This window comes from Colobus angolensis, unplaced genomic scaffold (genome assembly GCF_000951035.1).
Source record: "Colobus angolensis palliatus isolate OR3802 unplaced genomic scaffold, Cang.pa_1.0 Scaffold88, whole genome shotgun sequence".
In the NCBI taxonomy this organism is placed as follows: domain Eukaryota; kingdom Metazoa; phylum Chordata; class Mammalia; order Primates; family Cercopithecidae; genus Colobus; species Colobus angolensis.
In genome coordinates, this window is record NW_012122709.1 from 4,521,110 (window position 1) to 4,538,758 (window position 17,649).

At 42.4% G+C, this 17,649-nt stretch overlaps 1 protein-coding gene across 1 annotated transcript; it reads right to left on the bottom strand.

Moving 5' to 3' along the window:
- Window positions 1-489: 489 nt before the first annotated feature.
- Window positions 490-8,747, bottom strand: NGDN (neuroguidin, EIF4E binding protein). Its single transcript, XM_011930828.1, has 11 exons — window positions 8,717-8,747; window positions 8,344-8,403; window positions 7,482-7,553; window positions 3,346-3,483; window positions 3,012-3,096; window positions 2,876-2,928; window positions 2,507-2,630; window positions 2,248-2,416; window positions 1,302-1,458; window positions 1,098-1,155; window positions 490-676 (listed from the first exon to the last, which is right to left on the bottom strand). The coding sequence occupies exons 1-11, from the start codon at window positions 8,726-8,728 to the stop codon at window positions 657-659; spliced, it is 948 nt and encodes a 315-aa protein (XP_011786218.1). The 5' UTR covers window positions 8,729-8,747; the 3' UTR covers window positions 490-656.
- Window positions 8,748-17,649: the final 8,902 nt, after the last annotated feature.

Here is a 17,649-nt window from a genome sequence, read left to right on the forward strand (position 1 = left end):
TCTTCACTCTAGCCTTCTTACTCACTCTACTATTTTCTACAAACTCTCTCAGTAACTGACCCAAGATCAGCCTTATGTTCATGCTATTTCAGAAAGAAATGAAAAACATTCAGGGAAGTGAAGACAAGAATAATCTTGCTGATGTGGAAAGGTTCTATCTTGCTTTTGATTACAGCCAAGCTCCACAAGTTTCTTGAACCACTTATGCCACCTGGTGGCCAGCCCAGATAACACCAATAAAACCTAAAACTCATGTATTAATATCTCAATCTGTATTGTAACAAATCATACAGGAAGTTGAGGCAACATGGGTTGGAAGAGCTATTATACCACCCTCGTCTCTCAATATTTTCCAATTTTTTGTTTCTGGGAAAAATATACTATCAAAGAAAACAATACAAATGTTTTGCACTTCCAAAAAATCTTTCCCTTTTCACCAACCACTCACCAAAAATATCCCAAACCCAACGAGTCCAGTCATATAACACATGTGAAAAAAGGGGCTTTAATTCATAAGTAAAATCAATTTTATTAGTAAGGTTCTTTCTACATGTCCAAAGCAAACAATTAATGAATTCCACGGAAAACAACCCATATACAATGAAATTAGAAGTATCTCAGGATGACAAAAAATATACAAATATGTACACCCATAATCACCGCCGCCTCCGAAAACCTGAAAGGAAGGGAAACCAAGAATGAGGCAAAAGACAGTTAGAAAAGCTAAAGGGACAGGAAAAGAGGATATCTAGAGAGAAGGGCTCACAGGGGTGGGGTCTCCTAGGCAGTACTCTGAGTATCTTCCCAGGGCAAAAGATGTGAAGTAGGAATAAAATTGAAATGGGATAATGGTTCTATTTAGGGAAGCCTGAACAGGAGCTGTGGGACCTTAGAGGTGGAATCCAGAAATTCATTTTGTGAATGATGCTGATTTCCAGCTTAGGAAAGAAAAAATAAAAGCCTACCTAAGGAGATTATTACCCAGTACAGAAGAGATACTACAAGGGTTGGTGAGACCCAGAATGGCAAATCCAGAGAGTCTCAATTTGTAGTCCCCACCTTGCACCTGATCACCTAAGTCCTGGCAGTTCACTGACCTTTTTTCTTCCGACCTTTCTTAGGTATCTTCTTCCGCTTCTTAATAGGATTCTGATCCTGGAGACAGATGGAGAAGTGAAGGAATGGCACTGTGCTTTTGAGAGCCAGCATCCCTTCCCCAGTTTCTCATGGTAATAAGCCCCACATACATTTGGCTGAAAGCAAGAAAGTCACATCCTACTACAACCATATCTCAACCTCACCTCATCAAGATGAGAAGTTCCCCCTGTCAAAGCACTGATGTCACTAAAGTGCGTGAGGGAATGAAGTTGTGAGCTCATGACATCTGCTCGTTTTCGTCGTCCTTTCTCTCGCTTACTGACGCTCAAACGCACCATCATGCTCTCCTCATAGTTAACCCTGCCAGAGAAAGCCAGTTTCCAGCAGGCTCAGACCATGGAGATGGAAAGCTCCAGCCCAGAACCTGGCCCAAGTATTTACTCATCCCTTGTTCAGGGAGTTCTCAAGAAGTTTCACAGCAGATCAACATATTGATTTAGTAAGGACATATTGAATGTTCAATACTGAGCTTCCTCAATGAAACATGCTCTGTGCTAGAACTTCCCTCATGCTAGATATGAATCCATAGCCTATTCATAATACTATTTAAAATATTATACCAACATTTTTTTAATTTCAGCTCTATAAATGGGTTTCCCTAAATGTGTCCATTCATGCAAATCCATCAACTGTAAAGACTGCACCTGAGCAAAGTTGATGAGCCTGTATTCAATTACACTGCTTTTCTACTTTCCTTCCCTGAACTTATCTAGCACTCACAATGTCACTATAAAAACCTACCTTTATTGCCTTCTGCACAAAAGTGAGAGCTGTGACAGTGAAACACAGAATTTTAAAGTTGCACTATGTGGAACTGCATATATTCCTCTCTAAACTGCTTTTTTTTCCCCTCAAATCGCATGTCGAATTGTAATGTACTGCTTTTGCTTTGAACAGTTGGGGTAAAAATTTTCCTAGCTCCTATCCTGTACTCCAAACTCCTGATTCTTAGAAACTATCATCCCAAATTTTTCACTCCATTTTCTATATAACATCAATTCTCTTGGTACCAAACTTAGTCACGTTAGTCTAAAGCATGAGGACAGGACTCTAGAGTGTAGGAATAATTTCTAATGCAAGGGCTCAGACCTGTGTTGGTCCTCCTGACTCTGGCGAGTAACATGGGGATGCCGAGCATCACGGATTTCCTCTGGAGCATCTGAGTACTGCTCCTTAAGTTCACGAATGACAGAGCTACTCAATGCCCGTCTCTTGGCTCGTTCCAGACGCTTCTTCTCCCGCTCAGCTTCTGTTTCATCTACATGATGAAAATAAGCAGGGGTTATCCAAGAACAGGGAAAAGAAGAGAAACAATTCATACTGAGGAGGCAGCAGCCAAAGTTCATACCATAATGTACTGGAACCAAGCGTGGAGGAACATATTTCTTAGACACTCCTTTCACAGATTTCTTCCCTGAAGCCTCAGACTGGCCATCTTCTACTTCATCTTCCTCCTCATCCTCAGAGCTCAACTACAAAAGAAATAATGTCTGCAAACTGAGGAAACATTCATAAGTGAGAAGAAAACCCAAAGCTGGAGTACCCTGGGGAGGTGGGAATATAAAAAGGCAGAAAAGGAAATCTCATACTCAGCATTCTAACACACAAGTTGGAAAGTCAAGTCCTAAGAGAATCCCAGGGGATCCAGGATCACCACGAGGCTCACCTAGGTATAGATGTCTCAGAAAAAAATCAGGAGAATAATACAACCCCTTACCTTGCTCATCATATTGCTGGGATGAGGCTTAAAACGAAGTGGGTCATTCTCACCTGAAATAAATAAACCAAGGAATTTTACAAAATTTGTAACTTTCTGATGGTCCCCACAACTTCATGGTGGTCTCCTCACTTACTAAGGCTTCCGGTCACTGCAGTCTTGACCAGTTTGTCAATTTGATACTTCAGTTTTTGGTCCAAGGGACGAAGCTTTTCCAAAACCTACAACATGGTAGTTAAACGGGATTACATTTCCTTCCCAAAATGAAGCACACACCAGAGTCCCTATATTAAGGTGCCACATAAGGCACCTAAAATAAGTACAAAGTAGAGCAAATGAACAGAAAAACACCTTTTTAAATTTGGTTTCCTTAAACATGAGAAGACTCACTTAAATGAGAGCTACTATGTGACAGCCTTGGAGCTCAAGATTTAGAAACTTAAAACCCCAAGACGCCAAATGCTTCATACCGTGCGAATCTCCACCAGTCTCAAAACTCCATCATGTCCCTGAAGAGACCCTCCTGAGGCTTTGTCCAGAATGAGGTGGGTCAAATCCATAAGGTACATGAGCAGCAGCTGGTCTTTCACTTCCAAGAAGCTGAGACCCTGAGTTGAACAAAAGAGAAAGAGATGCAGATTTGGTTTTAGCTAAAGAACTAGGATGAAAGCCTAGGGTAAACAGGATGTTTCTCCAAGTTCAAGATTTTCCCAATCACTTCATATTAGATATCTGGAGTAGTCTCAAGAAGTAGCTGTGCCTAAGATGGCCAATGAGAAAGTTACGCTAATACAAGAAAAACAACGCTCAGAGAATTAATAGAAGACAATGAGAAGAGGAAAATCGATAAACTACCCTCCAAAAAAGACTATAAAAGGGTTTCTCAATCTCAGAGCTATTGACATTTGACGCCAGAACATTTTTTGTTGAGGGCTGTCCTGGGCATTGTAGGTTTTCAGCAGCATCCTTGGCCTCTTCCCATGGATGGCCCCTCCAAGCTGTAGCAGTCAAAAATGTCTCCACACACCGCCAAATTTTAAATTAATTTAATCAAAGTAATTACTAATTTCTCCCCATACAATGGAATTATATGATACAGGTAAAAACAATGATTTATATATAATGACATCGAATTAAATCCATGTCAGCACAAGTTGCAGAAAGTATAATATGACTTCAATTGTGAAAGTGTGTGTGTGTGGGGGGGATATGATGAATACATTTTATACACATAGAAAAATGTCTACAAGACAACACACAAGTAACTGCTACTCCTAGGGTGAGATGAGGAAAAGGAAGAAATGGTGTACTTTAGACTGAAAAAGTGTTGCATATATTATTTTCATAATTTTAAAAATCTCAAAAAAATATACCACAGTGGTTATCTCAGAGTGGTGATTATACTGATTTTTCATTTTTTTCTTTGGGCTTTTATGTATCTTCCAAACTTCACAGCCCTAAGAAAACCTATTTCAGAGACGTTAAATACTTTGGCCAAGATAACACAGTAATATAAGTAGAGCTAAGATTCAAACTCAATCTGACTCCAACACCTAATCCCTGGATGTCTTTAAGCCAACATGCTAAGCTCTCGAGATCAACACTACTGTGGTATAGAAGGAGAGCAAAGGATTTAGAGTCCACAAACTGAGTTTAAGTTCTGAAATAGGTATTTGGTAGTCAAACATTGAGTAAGTCACTTAACCTTGTGACTTCAGTCTTTTTTTCTTTTTTTTTTGAGATGAAGTCTCACTCTGTTGCCCAGGCTGGAGTGCAGTGGCACTGTCTCAGCTCATTGCAACCTCCACCTCCCAGGTTCAAGCGATTCTCCTGCCTCAGCATCCTAAGGAGCTGGAATTACAGGTGCCTGCCACCACGCCCAGCTAATTTTTTGTATTTTTAGTAGAGATGGGGTTTCACCATGAATGGCCAGGCTGGTCTCGAACTCCTGACGTCATGATCCACCCGCCTCAGGCTCCCAAAGCGCTGGGATTACAGCCGTGACCCACTGCGCCAGGTCAACCTCAGTCTTATCAGTAAAATATATACGATATTTCCTTCCTGCCACAAAGAACAATTATGAGGCTCAAACAAGATAATGTGAAAGTACTTTGTAACCTATAAAGCACCTAGTAAAACTCTTTGGTCAAAAAGGTAAGTTAATATGTATTTGTTCAACAAACAAACAAATATATAGTGATCTAAGAAGGATGCTGGCAACTCATCCATCTCCAAAAGGCACTGAAATGGTTCAAAGCATGGTACCCAAGGCCAGGTGTGGTGGCTCACACCTGCAATCCCAGCAATTTGGGATGCCGAGGTGGACAGATCACCTGAGGTCAGGATTTCGAGACCAGCCTGGCTAACATGGTAAAACCTCGTCTCTACTAAAAACACAAAATTAGCCGGGAGTAGTGGCAGGCACCTGTAATCCCAGCTACTCGGGAGGCTGAGGCAGGAGAATCACTTGAACCCAGGAGGCAGAGGTTGCAGTGAGCCAGGATCATGCCACTGCACTCCAGCCTGTGTGACAAAGGGAGACTCCATCTCAACAAAACAAAACAAAAAAGCATGGTACCCAGGACAAAAACAGGTAAGAATTTGAGAAGCAGGCTCTTCTGATGTGCTTGGGCATTGTCAAATTCAAACTGAGCTATAAGCATATGAGAGAAAAACAAAGACTTAAATTTTTTTAAATAAAAATGGACAATAAGAACATAAGCGAATGATAAAGGCAAGAAGGGAATATATTTTGAATGCTTAGTTATCTTTCTGTAAGCACAAATTTGCTGTAACTCCTGTGCTTAAAACTCCTTCAGTGATTCTTATTACAATGATTTTCATACTTGTGTTTACCCATAGAATATTTGGCTTAAATATCTTAGGACAAAAGCTCAATATATAAAAACAGATAATACCAGAGTTTTCAGTTAAGCAGGAATGAGAGGTCCAGAGTTGTTGTTCTACATTGTCCCCAACCAGTAATCCCTGAGAAGGTTCTACCAGACCTTAATTTGAAAACTACAATATTTCAATTGTTGTTTTGTTTTTTCTCAGATGGAGTCTTGCTCTGTCACCCAGGCCGGAGTGCAGTGGCGTGATCTTGGCTCACTGCAACCTCTGCCTCCTGAGTTCAAGCGATTCTCCTGCCTCAGCCTCCCAAGTAACTGGGATTACAGACAGGCACGTGCCCCCATGCCTGGCTAATTTTTGTATTTTTAGTAAAGATGGGGTTTTGCCATGTTGGCCAGGCTGGTCTTGAACTCCTGACCTCAGGTGATCTGTCCGCCACAATCTCCCAAAGTGCTGGAATTATAGGCGTAAGCCACTTTTTTTTCTTAGCCAGGCCCTTTTTTTGTTTGTTTGTTTGTTTAGACAGTCTCACTCTGTTGCCCAGGCTGGAGTGCAGTGGTGCAATCGTGGCTGATGGCAGCCTCGCCCTCCTGGGCTCAAGCGATCCATTCACCTCAGCCTCCCGAGTAGCTGGGACTATGGGCACACGCCACTGCGCCCAGCTAATTTTTTATTTTTTTGTAGAGACAGGTCTCACCACGTTGCCCAGGCTGGTCTCAAACCCATGGGCTCAGGCAATCCTCCCACTTTGGCCTCCCAAAGTGCTGCGATTACAGGCGCATATTTCAATTTTAAGATGCACATTGTTTTCATATTTTAACATCTCTGAAATCAGGATGTGTGTTTCAGTCACTGGCATCTTGGTATTATGTCATGAGGAATTTTTTTTTTTTTTTTCAGACAGCATCTTGCTCTGTCACCCAGGCTGAATGTAGTGGCACAACCACAGCTCACTGCAGCCTCAACCTCCCAGGCTCAAGCAATCCTCTGGCCTCAGCATCCCGAGTGGCTGGGACTACAGGCACATGCCATCATGTCCGGCTAATTTTTAACTTTTGTAGAGACAGGGTCTCACTGTGTTACCCAGGTTGGTCCCGAGCTCCTGAGCTCAAGCAATCCTCCAGCCTCAGCCTCCTGAAGTGCTGGGAATTACAGGCATGAGCCACCAGGCCCAGCCTGTCACATTTTTTCTTAATATACACAATAAGTGATATGTTCCAATTAATAACTGTCTTAGATTAAATGAAATCTGAAAGTAACTCCTCATTTGGCCTACAATGATCTTCAGAGTGACTACTTTTCCAGTCTTATTTCCTACCCCCACCACACATAACACAGAAAGTACATCCTATCACAAAAACGGCTTCCTCCTTTCCCATAATATCACCATACTTTCAGGCCTTTGTGCATTTGCACATGTTCCTTCTTTCCTTCTTTCTGTCCCTCCTGTTTATTCCTCAAAATCCTATCACCTCCTCTGGGAAGCCTGTCCTGAATCCCTCTGCTCTTCTGGCAGTTAATTAATCCCTCTCTTTGGCTAGAGACTCCTCATAACTCTGTAATGTGATTGCTACTATTAATACTTACATCTATTGCTTTGCTTTGTCTTCCCACTAGACTTCAGCACAGAAAGCGAATCGTATTTATGTTTGAAGCTCGAGCACTTAGGATATATAAGACACAATAAACATACAATGAAAGAACTACTGAGAACGTTAAGTCAGGGGATGCTTACTGCTTGAGTACATCTTACCTTTTCTGTAGGATAGGCACCAGCTTGAACTTTTTGTGTCAGTGATTGCACTTGTGCAGTTATAGCCATCACCTGAAATTAGCCCAAATGAAACAACTGACTAGACTGTATCAAATCATGTCTGCAAACTGTGAAGAGCAAAAGCTAAACAATGCCACCTAAAAATCGTCTGAAACACTGTCTAAAGTACAGTACTATCTTCTCACTTCTGGGAAAGTATAGGGGAGATGGTTCTTCAAAAAGTAAAAAAAAAAAAAAAAAAACTTTTTAAAGAAGAGACCATCTTTTACTGAACCATAGGGAGGAGAAAAGTGACTGGAGGACTGTAATTTTGTTTGTACTGGTTGAACTTACAATGCATAAAACTACATAACTCCCCGACTTATGTCTTAATTTCCACTTTACAAGGGTGCAAAAGCAATATGCATTCGGTAGAAACCGTCCTTTTCTCTCGTGATGCTGGGCCGTGGCATCAAGCCAAAATTTTGACTTACGAGATTTTCGTATTACAATGGGTTTATCAGGCCATAACCTCCATCGTCAAGTCAAGAAGCCTCTGTATTTAAGTGTGTATTACCTGGGCACCCAACGGGCAAATCATGTTACCATTCCAAGCACTGGTTTCCTTAGCTATATGAATAAGGGAAAACTATTCAGATAATTTCTTTTTGGCGTTTCTTGTATTCCCTTGGGTGCAGAATCAATTACTTAGAACTCTGGCCTGGAAAGGTTTTCATTACATCACTTTACTCTTATGGTTTTTGGGAGCATTCATGTATCTCAATCACCAAAGTTTTGAGGTGAAGTACATAAAGTCAAAGCCAATCCATGACTAATTTATTCCAGAGGCGACACTACTCACTTGCTCCTGGAGATTTTTCAGAAGTGTCACGGCACTTGGCAGGTCTGACTCCAGCACCTCCTACAGAAGGGAGAGGAGGAGTAAAGCAGTCATTCTTTCCTCAGGATTATAAGAAGGCGGAACGTCTAGGTTGGGAAACTGCCCTCTCTCCGTCTGACACCCCAGACTCGGGGCCTTCACACTCCTGTTCACAGACTCGCCCTAAAGCCAGCCCCTTGGGTTACTGGACAGGAACAGTAACTCTAGGAAGGCCGCCTCCCTGAAGCAACTTTCATCACCACCCTTCCCTGGTACCAACAGTTTGCCTCCAGCCGCTGAAGGGAAAGGAAAACTCCACAATAGCTACGCGAGGAAGAAACCACACCAAACTCACCAGCGCCGCCATCTTCGCAAAGCCCACCCCTTCCGGTTCCGTACTTCCTGAGCGCTAAGGGCGTCTTGATAGATTTGATAGACAACTGCCGCTTGCAAACCTAAGCCAATACGAATAAGGACTCTCTCACTTCCGCCCCCAACGGGATAAATGAGAGGAGGAGTCTGATCTGGCCAATGGAATAAAGGAACTGGCTAAATTCGTCAGACTCAGGGATGTCAGGACCAAAAAAAAAAGCACTTGGCAAAGAGCGTGTGATTGGTATACTGAGTAAAATGATTGACGGCAAGCCAATAAGGGATAGGCAAATAGTTGATTGACAGTTGGAAGGACCAATAGAAAAAAGGAATTAGCAGCGCGAACTTAGCGCTTATTGGCTCCCGTCTGCTGCAGAACCAGAGTCTTTTTTCACGGCACTTTTCTTGTAGTGCCTGAACAGGCCGCTAGGTGACGGGCCTCGGCTTCGCTTTGCTGTGTAGACATTGCGGAGCCGCCATTGCTGGCTGCTCATCCAACGGCTACCGCGCCAAATTCCTCACAGACCCGGTGGCCGGGGGATCGATTCTGTAACAATACTCCTTGTGGCCGGGCGCGGTGGCTCAAGCCTGTAATCCTAGCACTTTAGGAGGCCGAGACGGGCGGATCACGAGGTCAGGAGATCGAGACCATCCTGGCTAACACGGTGAAACCCCGTCTCTACTAAAAATACAAAAACTAGCCGGGCGAGGTGGCGGTCGCCTTTAGTCCCAGCTACTTGGGAGACTGAGGCAGGAGAATGGCGTAAACCCGGGAGGCGGAGCTTGCAGTGAGCTGAGATCCGGCCACTGCACTCCAGCCCGGGCGACAGAGCGAGACTCCGCCTCAAAAATAAATAAACAAACAAACAAACAATACTCCTTGTGTGACCGTGGACAAGTCACTCGGTCTCTGAGCCTTCTTCATCTGTAAATAAGAGAGCGGGGCCAGAGAAGCCAGAGTTTAGAAACTGACTGCGAGGACACCTACTCTCTTGATGTGCACCGTGTGGCGCTGAGAAACGGCTCCAATAACGCCCCGACACTCTTCGCTCCTACCAGTTTGGGGACATGAAAAGGAACGTTTTACAAGTTGGGGAACCGTTCGTATTTACATGACTTACCCCGGTCACACAGGTCTTCAGCAGCAGAACTTGGTTCAGTCCAGCAGTGCATGTTTCAATATGACCTGCCTCATCATTACCCAATGCTTTCAGATGTGTTGACTCACTCTGATTTTTCACAGGCTGGTGAAGTAGACTGGACAGATATTCATTGTTCCCATCACATGCCTTAGGAAATAAAGCACTGAAAGGGTGAATGATAGTGTATAATTTTCGTTCACAACCGTCCAGCAGAGCTGGGTCTAGAAATCAGATCTTCTTGAAGCTGCTTTGGAATTAAGAATAACACCCGTATCTGGGCAGCTGGGGTGAGGAAATCCTGGTATCTAGATCTTGCTGGAATCAAGAAAGCGGGAGGGTGTTCAGTCCCCACTCCTCTTGACATTTATTTGCTGCTTTAGGCCTAGTGTGGAAGCTCAGGATGCTGTTGCAGCATACTTAGTCAATTATCCAGTAGCTTTTGTAATGTTTTATCAAGATTTGTATTATGAAAAGTTTGTTTCTACATAAATTTTCGGACCTGTGTAGTTAGATCAGCAATAAACTTTTTGGGGAACTTGAAATTTAGTTTGTTCATATGCTTTATGACATCAATGAGAAAACAAATTGCACTGCCATATTTTGGTCTTGATTTTTTTTTTTTTTTTTCAGACGGAGTCTTGTACTGTTGCCCGGGCTGGAGTGCAGTGTCACAATCTGGAATCTCGGCTCACTGCAACTTCCGCCTCCCTGTTTAACCGATTCTCCTGCCTCAGCCTCCTGAGTAGCTGGGATTAGAGGCACCCGTCACCATGCCCAGCTCATTTTTTGTATTTTTAGTGGAGATGGAGTTTCACTATGTTGACCAGGCTCGTCTCAAACTCCTGAGCTCGCCATCTGCCTGCCTCGGCCTCCCAAAGTGCTGGGATTATAGGCATGAGCCTCCACTCCCAGCCTTGATTATTAAAATAATTGTCCACTAGGAACGGTGACTTAAGCCTGTAAGAGGCAGGAGAATCACTTGAGCCCATGTGTTCAAGGCAGCATTGAGCCATGATCATGCCACTGCACTCCAGCCTGGGTGATGGAGCAAGACCCTATCTAAAAAAAAAAAGGTGACAGAGGGAGACGCCATCTCTAAAAAAATAAAATACTTGTCAACTATAGGGGCAGAAAAGTGTGATACCTTTCCTCACCCATCATAAGGGTCATAGAAGACACTCCTATAACAAAAGACAAGTTAACAAGAAAAAAGTTTGATGAATTTATTTAACGTTTTACCTGACACAGGAGCCTTCAGAAATGAAGATTCAACGACCCAGGGAAAACTGTCCATTTTTATGGTTAGGTTTGGTGAAGAATGGACAGTGAGTAGAACTGTGACAGGACAAAAAGAGTACGATCTGACAGAAATAGACTGAGGGGGGAAACCCAGCAAGGCCTGTCTGTTCAGATTTTTCTTAGCCTCTCTAGATAACAATCCTTTTGGGTATAGGGAATGTGAAAGAAAAATAACTTGGAACCCCAGTTCACTAAGCCAAAAGAAAAAAATTAAATTCAACGCAGAGTTATGCAAGCAACTGCCTTTGCTTTTGTTCCTAAGTGGATAGCTACAGATAAAATGTTAAATATCTCTACAAGGATATACTGTGTGTTCACCTTATCTTGTGTGCCGATTTACTGAGCCTGAAACAAATACCAATTGACTATTCCCCTACCTGCTCCTTTTCTCTTGCAACGTGTGGATTAGTGTACCCTCCCTTTTTCCCCTCCAGCTTGCTTTTTCCCTTGTAACAGTGAAGCCCTGAAAGTCACCTTTGGAGAAAGGCACAAGCCTCACTCCCAGACGCGTCCTTAATCTTGGCAAAATAAACTTCTAAATGGATTGAGACCTGTTTCAGATACTTTCTGGTTTACAGGGAGGACCCCTCCAAAATGAGGATTTATGACTATCAAATGAGGAAGTCAGAGAATATTTTTTATGGTTAGCTCTCAGCAGAAAGGTGAGAGAAATTTAGAGAAAAATTTTTATGTTTTGTGGTGGGTTTGGGGGACAGAGGTTCCAGTTTTTTGTTGTTTTGTTTTTGTTTTTGTTTTTAAGACGGAGTCTCGCTCTGTCACCCAGGATGGAGTGCAGTGGCGCGATCTCAGCTCATTGCAACCTCTGCCTCCTGGGTTCAAGCAATTCTTTTGCCCCAACCTCCCAAGTAGCTGGGACTACAGGCTTGTGCCACCATGCCCAGCTAATTTTTGTATTTTTAGTAGAGATGGGGTTTCACCACATTGGCCAGGCTGGTCTCGAACTCCTGACCTTGTGAACCACCAGCCTTGGCCTCCCTAAGTGCTGGGATTACAGGCATAAGCCACCGTGCCCAGCCTTTATTTTTGTTTTTTAGACGGATTCTCGCTCTGTTGCTGAGGCTAGAGTGACTGGAGTGCAATGGCACGATCTCGGCCCACTGCAGCCTCCACCTCCCAGTTTCAAGCGATTCTCCTGCCTCAGCGTCCCAAGTAGCTGAGATTACAGGCATCCATCATGATGCCCGGCTAATTCTTGTATTTTTAGTAGAGATGGGGTTTCATCATGTTGGCCAGGCTGGTCTCAAACTCCTGGCCTCAAGTGATCTGCCCACCTGGGCCTCCCAAAGTGCTGGGATGGGCCTCCCAAAGTGCTGGGATTACAGGTGTGAGCCACCAGGCCCAGCCAGAATTCTAGTTTCTATGGCTTGCCTTAGAGCAGAAGGAAGGGCAGCAGACAGGAGGACAGGAGAAGGTCAGAGAAAGACTTTGCTTCTGAGGCTGCTTCTAAGGCCTTCCCATCTCCTTTAGTTCAAAGTGCTTAGCATGCCAAAGTGCCATACTCTGGAGTATCGTTTTCTGAGCCCTGACACAACCATTCCTTTTGTTACAAGAGAATCTTGGAGCTAACAGTACAATAAATCTTTGTAAAGCTCTTCTACCACTCAACCAACAAGCATTGGCAAAGAATACAAGATCATTAAATTTATTGTCTTCTATTTCTTTCAACAGTTTCATAAACAGGCAGTCGTCCATAATATTTCAAGTATATGCTGAGAAAAATTGTTAGCATCTATACTGAGATTTAATACACATACCATACAATTCACTATTTAAAGGATACAATTCAGTGGGGTTGGGCATGGTGGCTTGCACCTGTAATCCTAGCGCTTTGGGAGGCTGAGGCAGGAGGATCACTTGAGGCCTAGAGTTTGACACCAGCCTGGGGAGCATAGTGAAGAAACCTGTCTCTACCAAAAAAAAAAATTGTTTTGATTTAAAAAATCATAAAATTCAGTGGTTTTCGGTATATTCCCAGAGTTGTGCAAATATAACCATAATAATTTTAGAACATTTTTACAATGTTCTAAAAAAAACCCAGTACCCATTAGTAGTCACTCCCCTTTTTTTCCCCAACCCTCTAAACCTCAGCTGTAGACAACCACTAATCAGCTTTGTATCCCTGTCACTTTGTCTATTCTTAACATATCCTTAATGTGGAATTATGCAATGTTAGTCTTTTGTGACTGGCTGCTTTCACTTAGCATAATGTTGTCAAGGTATCCATATTGTAGTGTATATCACTACTTTATTCCTTTTTACTGCTGAATAACATTTCATTGTATGGATATACTACATTTTATTTATCCATTCATCAGCTGGTGGACATTTTAGTTGTTTCCACGTTCTGGTTAAGTAGTGCTGCTATAAACATTTATAGCTAAATTCCTATGGGAACATATGTTTTCATTTCTTTTGGGTTTACATCTAGGAGTAGAGTTGCTGGGTTATACGTAACTCTATGTTTAACCTTTTGAGGAACTGCCAGACTGTTTTCCAAAGAGCTGCGCTATTTTACGTTTCCACCAGCAATAAAACAGTTCCAATTTTTCCACATCCTTGCCAACATCTGCTATAATCTATAGTCTTAATTATAGTTACTCTAGTGAGTTACAAAGCAGTGTTTATTGAGATTTTGATTTGCATTTCCCTAATGTCTTATGATGTTGGACATGTTTTCATGTGCTTATGGGCCATGTGAATATCTTTGAAGAACTCTTAGCTGGGCGTAGTGGCTCACGCCTGCAATCCCAGCACTTTGGGAGGCTGAGGCAGGTGGATCACGAGGTCAGGAGTTCAAGACCAGCCTGGCCGATATGGTGAAACCCCATCTCTACTAAAAATACAAAAATTAAGCTGGGTGTGGTGGCACACGCCTGTAGTCCCAGCTATTGGGAGGCTGAGGCAGAAGAATTGCTTGAACCCAACCCAGGAGGTGGAGGTTGCAGTGAGCTGAGATCTCACCAATGCACGCCAGCCTGGGTGACAGAGCAAGACTCCATCTCAAAAAAAAAAAAAAAAGAACTGTCTGTTCAGATCACTTGCTCAGTTTTAAATTGAGTTTTCCTTTTATTATTGGTCGTAAGAGTTATTTCCATATTCTAGACGCAAGCTCCTTATTAGATACGTGATTTGCAAATATTTTCTCCCACTTCGTTTTGTCTTTTCACTTGCTTAATGGTATTATTTGGAGGACAAAAGTGTTTAAGTTTGTTTTATTTTGCCTTGCTTTTTGAAACAGAGCCTCGCTCTGTCGCTCAGGCTGGAGTACAGTGGTGTGATCTCGGCTCACTGCAACCTCCACCTCCTGGGTTCAAGCAATTCTCCTGCCTCAGCCTCCCGAGTGACTGGGATTGCAGGCATGCACCACCATGCCTGGCTAATTTTTTGTACTTTTAGTACAGATGGGGTTTCACCATATTGGCCAGGCTGGTCTTGAACTCCTGACCTCAAGCGATCTACCTGCCTTAGCCTCCCAAAAGTGCTGTGATTGCAGGTGTGAGCCACCATGACCTCCCTGCTTCAAGTGATCCTGCAGCCTCACCCCCCCATAGCTGGGACTACAGGTATGTACCACCACACCCGACTAATTTTTGTGGGTTGTTTTTTTTTTGTGGAGACAGATTTTTGCCATGTTGCCCAGGCTGGTCTCAAACTCTTTCTTGGTTCAAGCAATCCTCCTGCCTTGGCCTCCCAAAGTGCTGGGATTGCAGGTGTTAGCCACCATGCCTCACCAAGATTTTAATTTTTAGGAAGTCCAATTTACCTTTTTTTTGGCAGGGGGAGAGTATTGCTTGTGTTTTAGGTGTCATATCTAAGAAATTGTTGCCTAATACAAGTTCATGAAGATTTACACTTATGTTTTCTCCTAAGAATTCAAAAATTGACTCAAAATGGATCAAAGACCTAATGTAAGATCTACTTTGTCAGTTTTTGTGTGTGGTGTGAAGTAGGGGTCTGCCCTCATTCCTTTGCATGTGAATATTCAGTTGTTCCAGCAACATTTTTTGGAAAGACTGTTCTTTCCTTGTTGGTCATTTCCTCAAGGGTCTTGGGACCCTTGTTAAAAATCAGTTGGGTATAAATGGCCGGGGGGGTGCAGTGGCTTAGACCTGTAATCCCAGCACTCTTGGAGGCCAAAGCAGGCAGATCACTTGAGGTCAGGATTTCGAGACCAGCCCGAACAACATGATGAAAACTGTCTCTAAAAAAAAAAAAAAAAAAAAAAAAAAAAAAAAATTTGCCAGGTGTGGTGGCACACACCTGTAGTCCAAGCTATTCAGGAGGCTGAGGCAGGAGAATAGCTTGAACCCAGGAAGTGGAGGTTGCAGTGAGCCAAGATTGTGCCACTGCACTTCAGCCTAGGCAACAGAGTGAGACCCTGTCTCAAAAAAAAAAAAAAAATCAAAAATCAGTTGACTATAAATGTACTTGTGTATTTCTGGACTCTCAATTCTATTCCATTGATCTCTACATCTGTCTTGATGCCAGTACAACACTATCTTGATTACTGTATATTTGTAATAAGTTTTGAAATTAGGAAGTATAAGTCCTCCAATTTTGTTATTAGTTTTTTTAATAGAGACAGCTTTGCCATTTTGACCAGGCTGGTCTTGAACTCCTGGCCTCAAGCAATCCACCAGCCTCAGCCTCCCAAAATGCTGGGATTACAGGTGCGAGCCACAATACCCAGTCTAACAATTTCGTTGTTTTTCAATATGATTTGACTATTCTGGGTCCCTTGCATTTCTATATGAATTTTAGGATCAGCTTGTCAATTTTTGTCCAAAAAGGACAGCTGGAATTTTGATAGGTATTGCAGTGAATCTGTAGATCCATTTGGAGAGTATTTACATGTTAATTACACTAAGCCTTCAGATCTATGAACATGAGACCAGGAGTAGGAAGCCCAGGATGTCCACTCTTGTCACTTCTATTCAACATTGTATTGGAGTCAGGGCAATTAGGCAAGACAATGAGATCAAAGGCATCCAGAATGGAAAGGAAGAAGTAAAATTTTATTTGCAGATGACATTATTTTATATATAGAAAATTTCCATTTGTTTAGGTCTTCTTTAATTTCTTTCAACAATATTTTGTAGGTTTTAGTGCATAAGTTTTGCATTTCTTCTGCTAAATTTATTCCTATGTTTTCAAAATTATTTTTCATGTCATATTATGTTCCTATGACTGCTTTTACAAATTACCATAAACTTGATGGCTTAAAACAACAGGAATTTATTATGTCATCATCCAGGAGGCCAAAGGTTCAAAATCAGTTGAATTTGTCTGAAATCAAGGTGTCAACAGGGCCACACTCCCTCTGGAGTCTGTAGGGGAGAACTTGTTCATTGCCCCTTTCAAGCTGGTGGCTGTCAGCATTGCTTGAGTTGTGGCCATGTCACTCCAGTCTCTGCCTCCTTGGTCACATTGCCTCCTCTTCTGTGTTGTCAAATCTCCTCTGCCTCTGTTTTATAAGGATACTTGTGATTGGATTTAGGGACCACTTGGATAATCCAGAATAATCTCCCTAAGGTAATCTCCTGGATTTTATCACATTTGTAAAGACCCTTTTTTCTTATAGGGTAACATTTCCAGGTTCTAGAGATTAGGACTTGGTATTTTGGGATGGCCATTATTCAGCTGTTGCAGATCCTATTGTAAATGGAATTGTGTTTTAATTTTATTTTTTGATTGTTCATTCTAGTATGTAGAAATCCAATTGTTTTTGTATATTAATCTTGTGCCCTGCAACTTTGCTGAACTCATTTATGTTTTTTGTTGTTGTTTGTTTTGAGACAGAGTCTCACTCTGTCACCGAGGCTGGAGTGCAGTGGCACTGTGTCAGCTCACTGCAACCTCCATCTCCTGGGTTCAAGCAATTCTCCTGCCTGAGCCTCCCGAGTAACTGGGATTACAGGCGTCCACCACCACACCCTGCTAGTTTTTATATTTTTAGTAGAGATGGGGTTTCACCATGTTGGTCAGGCTGGTCTTGAACTCCTGACCTCAGGTGATCCGCCCACCTTGGCCTCCCAAAATGCTGGGATTACAGGCATGACCCACTGCACCCAGCCTAGGTGAATTCATTTATTATTCTAATTGTGTTTTCGTGGATTCCTTAGAATTTTCTATATATAAAATAATGTCATCTGCAAATAGAATTTTACTTCTTCCTTTCCATTCTGGATGCCTTTGATCTCATTGTCTTGCCTAATTGCCCTGACTCCAATACAATGTTGAATAGAAATGACAAGAGTGGACATCCTGGGCTTTACTCCTGATCTTAGGGGAAAGTATTAAGTGTTTCACTATTAAGTATTATGTTAACTGTGGAGTTTCAATAAATGCCCTTCATCAGGCTGAGGAAGTTTCCTTCTATTCCTAGTTTGTTAAGTGTTTTTATTCTGAAATGGTGTTGTATTTTGTCAAATGCTTTTTCTATGTCTATTGAGAT

Coding starts and splice junctions, on each gene's coding strand:
- NGDN (XM_011930828.1), bottom strand. Junction 2,631..2,875: donor CCAGCAATATGATGAGCAAG/GTAAGGGGTTGT, acceptor TTTCTTTTGTAG/TTGAGCTCTGAGGATGAGGA. Junction 1,459..2,247: donor AGTCAGGAGGACCAACACAG/GTCTGAGCCCTT, acceptor TTTCTCTGGCAG/GGTTAACTATGAGGAGAGCA.